Source organism: Mesitornis unicolor, unplaced genomic scaffold (genome assembly GCF_000695765.1).
Source record: "Mesitornis unicolor isolate BGI_N332 unplaced genomic scaffold, ASM69576v1 scaffold5407, whole genome shotgun sequence".
Classification (NCBI taxonomy): domain Eukaryota; kingdom Metazoa; phylum Chordata; class Aves; order Mesitornithiformes; family Mesitornithidae; genus Mesitornis; species Mesitornis unicolor.
In genome coordinates this window covers 19,162-32,341 of record NW_010194216.1, presented here as the reverse complement: position 1 = coordinate 32,341, position 13,180 = coordinate 19,162, and the positions used below count along the sequence as shown (strand labels likewise).

General features: G+C 39.5%; 1 protein-coding gene across 1 annotated transcript in view; it reads right to left on the bottom strand.

Moving 5' to 3' along the window:
- Nucleotides 1-13,180, bottom strand: part of RBM33 (RNA binding motif protein 33) — a gene marked incomplete at its 5' end in the record, with an annotated part of 60,163 nt that overhangs the window by 31,757 nt on the left and 15,226 nt on the right. The window contains 5 exons of the mRNA XM_010187716.1: nt 1,389-1,676; nt 2,469-2,634; nt 2,668-2,717; nt 3,507-3,838; nt 4,828-4,987. Of these exons, the coding sequence (XP_010186018.1) occupies nt 1,389-1,676; nt 2,469-2,634; nt 2,668-2,717; nt 3,507-3,838; nt 4,828-4,987 (996 nt within the window). The remainder of the gene's footprint in view (nt 1-1,388; nt 1,677-2,468; nt 2,635-2,667; nt 2,718-3,506; nt 3,839-4,827; nt 4,988-13,180) is intronic.

Here is a 13,180-nt window from a genome sequence, read left to right as displayed (position 1 = left end):
CTATGGAGGAACTTGAAGATGGTTTAGATGGGGAGGCCTGTAGCTGATTTGCTTCAAAACTTATTAACAGTCTGAAAGACAGAGGCTTCCCTAAGAGGCATTGCATTTTCTGTGACTCCGATTATTCCAAGAGACTAAAGTGAGGAAAAGAGGGTTACTTCAGTAATTTTTCTCAAAAAAAGATTCAAATCAGAAGCTGAAAAAAAAAAGTATTTAAAGAAAAGATTTCAATTGAAAAGCAAGTGCACAGGAGGTCAGACACTGCTAGCTACAGGGGTTTTTTGTGCCTCATTTGTGAAAATTAGTTATGATCATCCTTAATTCAAGAACAAGATGAAAAGCTAATCATGAGCAGCTTAAAGGGAAGACACTATTATCACAATTAAAGCTTTCAATAGTTGAAGAAAACCTGGTCCTTGAGACAAGATTCATGGTCAACTAAACCATAAAGATTTACAGTCCTGCTGAGACTAACCTGACACTCAAATTACACAGGGTGAACTCAGGAACCATGCTCCTCTGGTACGTCCCAATGTTCAGGATTAACAGCACCTACAGTGCAATCCTACCCACCCTCTCAACCTAACAGTGCTCATGGAGAGTCTTCTCTACCTTCCAGGAGAACCAGCGGTGAAATGGTCATCTGTTCACACTGCATCATCCAGAGGAGCCCCAAACACTGGCATCTCTTTCTGGACTGTGCAGAGTATTAGCAGAGCAAACAGTATAATTTTCTCTGAAAATGGAAAACTTAGGAGCATCTCCTTTTTTCCCTCATGCCAAAAGGTTTCTACAAAAGAAAGATTTTCTTCTTCAAGAGCAAGCTCTATGGACAATGCAGCTGCAAACTCCTGCATGAGCGCTCAAGACCCTAGATGAGCCTGAACAGCCTCAAGGAAAACAGCAGGAGGAAGGCAGCTCCCCAAATAGTGTTTTTTTTGTGTTTTTTTTTTCTTGAGCCTTTCAGCATCACAGGAAATGGAAAATACTTTCTGACTTAAAAAGAACATAGTTACCTGGAAAAAAAAAATAATCCTGGAAGCTAAAAATGAGCACAATGGTTATTTCAAAAGCTTGTATCATTGATGACTTCTACTCAACCTCTGCCTTTTTATAGTAGACGACTCCTCCTGCAAAACAGATTCACCACAGCCTTGCCAACCTTCCAGACTGTTGTTGTCTTTCACCAAGAGACAGGTTTTATTATCAGATTAAAGAGAAAGTGCAACTCAGAAGGGAGGCCTCTAGTGGCACCAAAAAATATTGGGTGAATAATACATGAAGTGTGCTTACAGTTCACAAGCCAGGCTAGAAAAGTTTTTAAAAGGTTCTTTTTTTGTCGTTTCTTGTTTGGTTTTTTGTTTGTTTGTTTTTTAAGAAAGCCTTACCTCTGGTTCAGATTTTACTTCTGATTTTGCTTGGCCCACTGGTGTGATTGCTTTAGCTTTCATCTCAGGCCTTCCCTGTGAGTTTCCAGCACCAGTTACAGACTTGGCAGCAGACATCGTGCTGGTGATGGGTTTGACCTGAGCGGCTGGGGTAGAGGTTCGCCTGTTGTTGCTCATTTCCATAGCGTGTGATGGTGCTATTGGCAACTCACGCAAGTTACTATTTCTTGGAGCAGTTGACTGTAGCTGCTGATTTGGACGCTTGACAATATTTTGAGATGGTGTATTCTGAAAAGCAGAAAGGAAAAAAAAAAACCTGCAGACTTCCACTACAAACAAGACTAAAGTGTTTCCAGTTTCACATTTTCATGATTTAGTTAAGATTGGAGAAAAAAAGCTTTTTGAAGAGGCACAATATTTTCAACATGAGAAGAAAAATTATAGAAAAGCGAACATTTTAACAACTTTTTTTAATTAAAAGCAAAACTGATTCTCTCTTGTTTAACATCTTTCTCAGAAATTGGCTTCACTGTGAGATCTTCTTCCCTAATCAAAGCAATTATTCTGAACTACAATCATGTATTGCACACTGCTACAGATTGTTGTGCAACCCCAGCCTACCTAGCAACAAAATACACTGCATGGGAACAAAGTCACAAGACATGAGTGGCACTATCTGAACCAGAAAGCTTATTAGCAGTGGTACAGAGAGACCCTCAAATTGAAAGACGGTGTCAGAGAACCAGGCTTCTACATAATCACAAGTTACCAGCAGTTTTCAAGTCTTATTAAGCAAACCCTTAATTGCCAGTTCTCAGGCAACTGCTTCACCTCTTATTGGACCCAGATCAAGAAAAACACTGAAGACTGGAGGAGAAAAGAAAAAGGGAAAGATACACATGCTGGTTTTGGATGTAAAATTATCAAGGCAGAAAAAGAGCAAGAAATACTGAAAGAAGAGCACGAAGGGAATAAATGGGGCTGAAAAACCATGCTGGTGATTTCTGAAACCTGTTCTTACATGTCTACTGCTACCCATGCAGAGCTACATAAGGCAACCCTGATGTATGTGGTACTTACATGCCTTGGCTTCATTGGCCCCTGTCGCGGCTGACACTGCATCCTGTTGCTATTTGGTGGCTGCTGTGTGGCCTGCATATGAGGCCTGAACTGTGGCTGGTTCATGGGCATCAAGGGCTGTGGTGGCCCTTGGAGATGATGATGGTGTTGCTGCTGTTGTTGCTGGTGATGGTGCTGCTGCTGCTGCTGGTGATGGTGCTGCTGAGGCTGAGGCTGGGGCTGAGGCTGTAACGGGGGATGCAAGGGACCCTTCACAAAGAAAAAGATTATTTGGTTTCAGTTTCAAGGGAACAAATTCCTGAAAAGTAACTCCAACCGCCCACATCCTCAAAACACCTGTAAGCAGCTATGGACCAGGCAAAACCAAAAATATTCTGAGTAAATATCAGACTAACAGAAGCTGTGCAAGGTAGTTCTACACTTAAACGTGTTTAAGTCAACAGCTGAAGTGGAAAAAGATGAATGCAAGGGTTCCTGCCTCCTGATTCCTTTTCTAATGACTTTTAAACCGGTTGGTTTCTTTGTGGTTTTGAAAATTAATTTTTCCCTAACATCACCAGACTTCAGAATTTCCTCACGTTCAAAACACAGACATAATGAAAACATGCTAGGCCCTCCACATCACTCTGCATGTCCCCTAAACATTTACTCACTTCAAGCAACAACTCTGCTTCCTCCCGCACTGCAGGAGGCCCCCCGCTCCCTGCCGGGCTCCGCAGCTGAGCGGCAGAGGGCGCTCTCGCCCTGCTGCTGACCCCACAGGGGCCAGGGCCTCTCTCCCTACCTCAGCGGGACTCGGGCAACTTAAGGAGCCAGCGCCGAGCTGCAGGCTCGCTATCAGAAATACACGAGTGCTGGCAACCAGGGAGAAAAATCAATCACTTTTCAGGCACAGCAACAGAAAGTGTTACAGGGCAACCCACCTCATGCTTGTAATATCAAATAATCCCACTTTAGTTAGGCTAGTTCTATAAACCTGCAAGCAGCACTGGGTCACTTCACGCATTCCCCACAGGCCCCTCAGGCTGCAGAGCATACCTGCATGCTGGGCTGCGTGTGTGCGGCCAGGAAGGGCTGTCCGGGTGCCTGCAGGAACTGCTGCCTCGGAGGGATGAACGGCCGTGGATTTGCCGAACCCGGCTGGTTGAAGTGGAGAATCCCCACAGGACCTTGAGGCTGCATGTTCGGCCGTACCGGCCGCTCTCTGGGAAACACCGGTTGTTGTCCCTGCTGATTAAATGCTGGCCCGGGCTGGCTGAATGGCATCGGGTTTTGGGTAGGGACAGGATGTGCGCTATTAAGAAGTGGAGGTGGTGGTGGTGGTGGGGGGCTCCGCTGCTCAAACAAGGGATGGCTTGGAAACCTTGGATCTGTGCAAATTAGGTAAGCGATTAAATGACAGCCTTCTTGGGACACACACACACACTTTCAGAACACAGAGCTCTATTCTGACTTAGAAAAGTAACCTGAAATTTGTAGAAAGCAAAATCTTATGAGATGTTTCAATTTTAAGAGCTACCCTCAAGGTTACATTTCTCTTGCTTCTGCCACCTCTGCATAAAAGGAATTGACCAGATAATCTTTATGGTCCCTTCCAACCCAAACCATTCCATGATTCTACAACTCTATGCTTCAAAGACGTGCCTAACTGGTAATTTGCTGGAATTAGGAACACCTTGTAGAAATTCTACTCCAATAAAATCAATTAAGGTTTCCAGGGATTAACATTTAAACCACACAAGAACTCATAAAACACTGATACTGTTTGCTGACCAGATATTTAGCAATTCTTTACATATTTGTATGTGTGTGTACAACGTCTCTTACACATACTTCGTATATATTCAATTATGTATATATGGTTTGTATATATATGTATGTATGGTTTGTATATATATCTATATACGCACACACACTACTTATTTAATTTGCTATGCTGTATCATTTCACCTAACCTTAATAGATTTCTTACAGTACACACGTAGTTCAAATGGTTTAAAGGTTACTAGTGGAAATCAAAGTGAATGAAGAGTACTAGTTACCTAAAATTTAACAAATCACCACAACTTTATTGCAACAATCACTTTGACATTAATTCTACTTTGTACTTGTATAAGTACACAGGCTGGTAGCAGTTACAGACAACGGCACAAGATTACACGAGGGAAGGAAAAACATCCCAGAGCACCAGAATTTTTTGGTATGTACTAGTCTGACTACATCAAACAAGATCTTCTGGTCTTCAGGCTCTTCCAACCACTTCATGGTATTACACATGTGTATTATATATGACATACACAATGCATAGCCACTTTACAAAAAGTGGATTTTGCACACTAATGGAAATTAAAATGCTTACCTGCTATGAAGAAAGGATCTCTGTCCTGAGGAGGTGGAGGAGGGAGTGGTGGTGGCGGTGGTGGCGGCCCTCTCCACTGGTCCTGGATTGGAAGCCGTGGGGCTTGGGAGAAGTTGGTAGGAACTGGTCCAGGCGTATGCTGCTGAAAGTCTGGAGGGCCCTATTTAATAAGACAGAAGTAAGATTAAGACTACCATCTAGGATTTTACCTATTGCCTGCTATAACCTTTCTTTCCTCTTAAAAACTGCTTTATTAATTATCTCCTATCATCTGTACAAGTTGTCAGCCCTTACTAAGTCATTCATTCACAATGGAAGATATATTAAACTCGAGTACAGTATCATGAAACTAATTCACAATGCTTTAATAATCCGTAGCACCACAGGACTGCCATTTCTTCTCAAGCTTACTGAAATCCATGCAATTATTGACCTTCTTTCCCACTAATCCAAAAAAATCTGAATGTCTACTTTAGAAGATAGTCGTGACATTTATCTTCTTAAACCATGCTATTCTTTAACATCAATTTAGTACAATGTAAGCTACAGAAGTGAAGCAGCTTTACTTAAAAAAGGAAGGGGGGGGGAGAAGGGATGATGAAGATTTATAGCATCCAAAAAATTAATCATCTTTCAAAAGAAGTAATGAGTAACACTTCCGTTTATTCACAACTTACCATCTGAAGCGTTATAAGAAAGAAATTATCTTTCCTCCAGTAAGCTTTTTTACATGTAAAGTAACATCAAAACAACACCAGAAGTTGACAAAATATGTTGGCAATCTCTGATAACTGGAAGAAGCTATGCCTCACATAAATCATTATAATCGCCAATATTTCTTTATTATGAGCAAAATCAAATAAGTAATGAAAAGAATCTAAGAACATCCTTGTTTTCATCTTCATAAAAATTCTGAAATTAGCGGTGGCATCTGTTCTCTCTACATCTTATGCTCACTTTAAAGCTTAAAACTTGCCACTGCTGAAGACAAGCTTTTCCAAACAAACAATCTCTGCTAGACTGAACTATGGTCATCAGCAAAGGACCGAACAACTACACTGCAGTGGCATTTCATTTATTTGTCGAGCTGCCATCACCAATAGCATGGGCAGCCTCATCCCATCCTATTTGTATTGCAAAAATATTAGCATTTTAGCAAAAGAATTTCTCACACAGCAAAACCAGGTATTTGCCCTGGAAACTGAAGTCTACTTGGTACTGAAGACAAAGCTGCTTCACTTCCTTCTACCAGGGGGCTACAGCTGGGATTGGCAAGGCCCAAATCAGTAGAGGAGAGGCACTGAGGATCACCGCTATTATTAAATCTGTGGCCTTCTTGAAAACACCTAAACAGGGATATGTGAGATACTAAGACCTCTTATTTGGAAGCAAGACTGTGACTACTTATGTTATGACATTATACAGCCATCAGCTGTAAATACTTTATAATTCCTAGAGATTAAAGGGCCTATATCCCATTGCTAGTGCTCCTAGTCAGCCAGTCTCCTGTGGGTATTTCATTTAGTGGAAAGACATTATATTACACTCAAGCATGACAGTCCTCATAACATACGTACTGTTCGGAGGAGGAGCTGCTACACTTCTCCAAGTGAACAGTTACCAATGCAAAATATTCTTGCCACCTCGGAAGAGACTAACGCCTTTGAAATTCACAGGCTGTCTGCAAACAACAGCAGATGGAGGAAGAGAGAGCTTTTTGGGCTGGAGAAAGCGACATTTATTTACCCCATCAAAATCCGTTCAGGTTTAGCTGAAAGAGGCTGTTCAAGTACACGGCCCTTCTTCCCTCCTGTTGCACGGGCCAGTGCTGGCTGCCTGCCAGAAGAGCAACTGAACACAAACCTTGAGGATCCTGACCCTTCGCGCCCAAGACACACCTCTACCATCACCGCACGCAGGAGCTGCCAGAGGTGCTTTCAAACTAAGGTTAAATGCTTTCCCTCATCTTGGAAGCCTTGGTGATAAAAGCTTATTTCTCAAAGCATTGCTTTTACAGCCATCCTAGGGAATACACAGTGCTTCCACAAGCTGCACAGCCTCGAGGGAGGCAACCCACAAACCAATTCATATTTAGCTATTCCTTCAGTGGTTTATCACTGGATAATGGATAAGGTCATTGCAACAGAGGCAGGGGAGAAACCAGTTCATCAGGGCAGGCCCACACAAGATGGTTTATATCTTGCATGTTATTTACAGGAGCATACTGCACTTGAGGAAAAAAGCAGTCTTGACAGACAACCTGCTTTTTCCTATTTTCAGGGAGTTTTATTTGGAAGCTCTCAAATTCTCCCAAAATTTTTCACCAATATATGCCTACTTATATCTCCATTATTCCTAAAACAGCCAGCTAAAAAAAAAAAAAAAATCACGTGGAAACTTACTGAAACCTGGGCTAACAAAGCGTAAGTATCACATATTTACCACTCAAGCAGAAGAACTGGCAGCAGTAATGATGTGGACTGGCTTGTTTCCAAGCACCAAATGGCACTGCAGTGACCATAATGTCCTCTACCTGCTTCTTCTAAACTCAGCGTATTCTGTCATGGTTGAGGTAACAGATCTTTACCAGCCCCTCCCCTCATTCCCAAACATCAGTTTTAGTGCTAGACTACAAAATACAGGCTTAGGCTACAAAATAAGCAGGTTTCTCCACTCTCATTCTCCAATTTTGTAACCCAATAGCAGTTTCCCCAATATTAATTCTTTGTCCAAACAGTCTTACTGTACTCCTGGTCCTGCTTGCTCTTCAGATACATTCTCTCATCCCCACCATGTCTTTCACTCTGCCCACTGGTTCCTAATCCCAGCATGGACCCAGCTTTCCAGCTCCCCTGACTCCAAGCTGTTGGTCTTGTATTGCGGCGGCTGCTCAGGAGCTCCCATTTACCCCAGTCAGACCCTGCCTTTCTTGCCTGTACACTCAGTCCAGGCAATTTCCTCTCTTTTTCCACCAGGGAAGAAGAAGAAAATGAGAGTACAGGTTGAAAAAGATGCTCTACTTGTATTTTAAATAAACACTTCTTTGTACCAGCTTTCCCTCTCCTGCCCACCCATACCCTTGTTGTTATGCTCAGGTTTACCTCGTCCCAACGCAGTCCTGAATTGCAAACGCATGGAAAGTCCTGTTGAATTTCACACAGCCCTTAGGTACTGAAACAACCTCAGTGCAGCCAAACTCAACTTTCTTCCTTGAAAAACTGAGCAATAATAAAACATTTCTAAATAACTCACTTGGGCATAACAATATTTTTCCACCATTTCAATCTCAAAATTTTCCAAATACTTTCCATTTCAGCCAATGCAATTCAATTTGAGACAGGCAACCAGCACAACGTCTTGGTTCAAACCACAGAAGTCTCGCAGCACTACACATGTAAAGAGCAGCTTTGTACTTTTTATCATAAGGAAACTTTAAATCATTTCTGAAGTAAGATTCAGTTAAGTTTTAGAAGTAATACAAAGTTATTTTAAATATAAGAAAGGTCACACTTTAAAAAAGGTATTATAAATTAGAAAAAAAAATACAGAAACCAAAAACCAGTAAGATATTTTACTGTTAAAAATATAAGCAATACTGATTTCAAGCCCCCTTCAGTATCAATGGTGTCCATCTAGCTTAACTTAAGAGGTAAGTATTTACCATCCTTTAAATACTTTCACTGATTTTACGGCAAACTAACAGTTATCCAACTACTATTCAAAAGCTGGTATTTTTTGCTCCAGTTTTATTAGTGGTATATTTCATACAATTATATCTTACCACACAAGTTTAGGTCAAAATAACTCCAAAACAGTTTCACAAAATCAGAGCAAGAAGCAAATATCTGAAGTTTGGAACTCTTCCTATTGGCCTCTCTTTTCCATCCCTCACAGTTAAAAAGTAAATGGAAAAAAACCAGAATTCTTAAGTAAAATTCCACCAAAACTTTGAGGCTGAGAAGTTTTTAAAGATAACAAATATTTTCCAGTCCTAAAGCCAAAACTCCTGCTCCATTTTACATTTAAAGTAACATGAAGATCCTTTTATATCCTGCAATGTGAGTTGTCCCTCACTGTCAGGATTCCCAAGTGCTGAAACAACAACCCTTCCCTGCAGGAACTTACACACTTACACACTCACAATGCAGAGGGTCGGCGTTTTTGAAACATGAAAGTTTAAAAAGCAGCAAAACTACAGAAATACAGCTGATATAAATCACACCACAGTAAAGCTGCATGCTACACAGACAATTGAGTATCGCTAAGAAATGCCCACTTCTTTGATCACTGAACAGATCTAAACTTTATGGACATGACATTTTGCAGAACCACTAAAATATGGCTGATCACACTTCTTGGCTGATAACCAAGGGCCAATCATACAAAATTAATTGCAAAGACATTTGTTATTTGTTGAAAAGCGAATTACTAATATTTGCTTCTGAAGAAAAATTACAAAAAACCCTAGTTTGATTATCTTCTTTTTAACATCTGTGAAAAAGACTGACCTCTACTTTTTTCCTAAACCAAATTTTCATTGCTGAGACTTTTTTCCTCTGGAAAAGCTTTCAGGACAATTCCAACAGGAATTTGATTATGTTGGATCCAATGTTGGATTAATTTCATGCGCTACATGTGAAACTAAAACTCTGTGGTTCAACCAGAGCTACTACTTCCAGACATTTATTTTTTTTTAAGAAAATATGTCAACTATGATGGATATTTTTTAAGTTATGACATACCCATCTACTGCTCTGCAATACCATTACATTTTTATTATTTGTTTTCCAATTTCATAGCAATACACTAATACTACAACTTAAATTTATGCCAAATTCTAATCCTCCTAAAAATAGTACAAAATATTATAATAGTTCCCCATTACTGAAAGTTTTAGGGGGGTGTATTTGTTGGGTTTTTTGGGAGTTTTGGGGTTTCTTTGCTTAACAATAGTTACACTATAATTCTAGGAGTTGATTATTTTACTATTAGCATTAGACTCTACATTCAGCAAATATTTACTGCTAATAACCCCCAAGTGCCCTCTGCTGCTTTGTAGAAAAGACAACACAGAGCTATCTAACTTCAAAAATTAACGAAGAGCAGGTGCAAAAGCCTGTTTTCATAATGGTCTATTTTTGATAAAATAAGCATATTGTAACAGATACATAATAAATCTTTATATGCATAGTAGTTACTCCCATTTTTCATGTGTTTGCTATCTGAACAGTTTAAAATTACAACCAACTATTCAATATGCACATCAACTAAGACTCCCTACAACAAAAAAAAAAAACTATTACTTTACCATTATTACACTTTTAAGGAAATTTCCCTACTTAATGAATCTCAGAGTCTTCAAAATACCTATTTTCAAGTTAACAGGTTTCAACCTAAAAAAAGAGAGAACTGCAAATGTGTGTGATCAGCTAAGGCTGCAAGTTCTACCTTTCAGTCCAACACAGGGGCCAACTTTGACACTAGGGGAAAGGACAAAATATTTACGTGCCTTACCAGCGAGAACCCTTACAGCTGGATCACATTTAATACAGGCAACAGCTCCAGAGATTTGACTTACCAAATGTCTGTATGAGAAAGACCCTGCAGAACATGTATGGGAACTTTCTGGAGGAGCTTTCTCCCCTTCTTATCCTTACTGGCTTATATACTACTATTATTTTTAGTATCATTAATATTTAGTATCATTATCAGACTGATTACTCAGTAGAATTGCACCAAATTGCAAGGAAAGACTCCTAGAAGGGAGTTTTTAGTTAGATTTAAAGCTGGCTGCACAAAGAGCACAAGACCTGAAGCAGACGTACCCATGGTGCCAGCCTGGCCATGAAGTCCTCAACCAACTGACCTGTACCCCTTCAGCACTGTAGCTCCTTCTAAACCACTGCCCACAGCCATAGCATTAACAAATATTTCAAAGATCCGAGAGAGAAATTGTCACTTTGGAAAGCTGGAGAGCTCTCGAACAGTCTCTCTGCCAGGTTTTGTGGGCAGCAAGGGGACACAGGTCTGACCATTCGTCTGTTTCTTCTGTGAAAACCCAAACATGTCCATGCCTGAGCATTGAAAGCAAGGTACTGAAAACGAAGGTTTTTCTTAAACTACCAAAGAAAGTAATTTTTGGCCAGTACTTTCCCCTCTTTTTAAGGAATGTGTTAACTCCAAAATTTAATTTATCCTTGTGTAATTTTACACTGAAAATTCTTATCTTTTTTTTTTAAATAAAAGAACTGAAGTCTAGAAGAAAACTACATTGGAAATGGGCTTCTGTGTGGATTTGCAAAGAGACCACAACCACAGACATTTTAGAAATGCTTTAAAGGCACACTGAAGTGCTACCAACAAGTATTTTATCGTCTTAAATCTTTGATTTTGTGAAGTTTACTCTGACAAAAAAAAGCTACCCACTCTTCTACCCCACATGCTATAATTCAAAGCACCTCAGACTGACATTTTTATACATTTCCACATGTCTACAGGTTGCACAATCTCCCCTTTTACTAACTTCCATTATTCAATACAGCTAAGGCATAACTTACACCTTATCAATCACTTTTGGAAAAAAAATGCAATGCAAAGTTGTGTCTACAATTCATTAGAGTTGTGAATAGCTCATTGAACATGACTTTCACACACTCAGGCAATCCCACCTTCTGAAAGAACACGAGATAAGGTTACTTTAATCCTTTCAAAGGAGTGCACTATTTTGCCTTCCTTTTATCCCTTTAAATATCCTTCCTAGTTAAGAAATTAACATTCTCTCTCATACAATTCTTACACAAATTGTACTTTTACTTTTCTGCATCTCTTGTTAATTACATGATGTTATCTCCAATAATCTATTCATGAAGCACAGATAACTTTGGTTACCAATAAAAGGGAAAACTTAGCATAAATTGCTTAGCACAAAGTTAATCTTATAAAGCAAGGAATAAAGAGGATCTAACAGCTATTATATGACTTATCAGCTTCTCTAAAAGGGTCACTCGACTTTTTTTCATAAGACTAATTAAATACCTTAACAATGTCATTGAAACTTCATGAATCTTTCAATAAAATAGACCCTGCCTCCACAACATGTTTTCATTTATTAATCTCACTTAAAATGCAAAGAGCCAGGAGAACCCCATTGACAGTTAAGCAGGGCCACTCAGTTAATTCTTCTTATATGGTTTAAACGCAAAGAATAATGACCACTATAACCTATGACAATTAAAACTATAGCCATCTGTCACAAGATGTTAATCCTCTTATTTCAGCAGCTACCAGACTTTCTGAAAAGCTTTCCTAAAATGCCTACCTTCCAGTGCAAGGAACCGACTTTTCATCCTATTGTCTAGGAAGCTCTGCTTCATATAGCTTGGATATGGTTCCAAATTTAAGTAGAAATGTGTATTTCCCACAAACCATGGCTCTTCACATTCACGTTTCACAGTATTCTCATTTACTGTGCACAACACACAAAGTGAATGACTCAATGAAATTTTATAATAGAACTTACTTTAATATTTCCTTAAACACAGGCTAAATGACTCAGTAGTGTCCCTGTGAGGTCTATGATAACTAAAACCTATTGAGGACCTTGATTTTCCCAATGGATTGTAAGACAACCTTAAATAAAAATTCATGCCTTAAATACATTCTGATAAAGGACAAAAATTGAAATTCAGAGTGATCATAAAACTCAAGATAACAATTGTATGCTATCCATACATGAGTCTTTTCAAACCTCTAGACTTATTTTCTGAGGGTAAAATGCAAGGAGACTGCAAGTGCTGGTTCAAGTATGTGCAGTGCACAGATCCAAGTATTACAGGTTCCAGTCTGAGAGAATGGGTTGGTATTTCCCTCAATTGAGCCAAATGTAATTTTAATATTAAAATGTATCACATACCTTGGACAAGCTTCTCCTTGATACTACACAACTCCAACAGAAAGTGTGTTGGGAAGTTTAGACACAAGTCCATGTTATGTGTAAGAGAAATCACTAATGCCTGATTTCACTGTTTTAAGCCCCAGAACAGAATTCAGCCATCACAGAAAACCAGTACAGGCAAGGAGAGAAAGGCATGGAATCCCTTGTTATTTAAGCTAACTCATGATCAAATAGCTAAAATAAGGGCACATGCAACATGGAAAAAGAAGGACATGCCCAGCACACTAAGACAACCCCAAACAGTTCAGGAGTTTTAAAGTAATTCATCTGGAAGATTCAGTTTCGCTTTAGTTTGTAATCCTCTTCAGGGTTATGGTGTAGAAGAGTGTGCGATCATTTGTTTGGTGCCTTTTAACTTTTAAAACTTAAGTACAATATAGAAATATCACAGAATAGAAA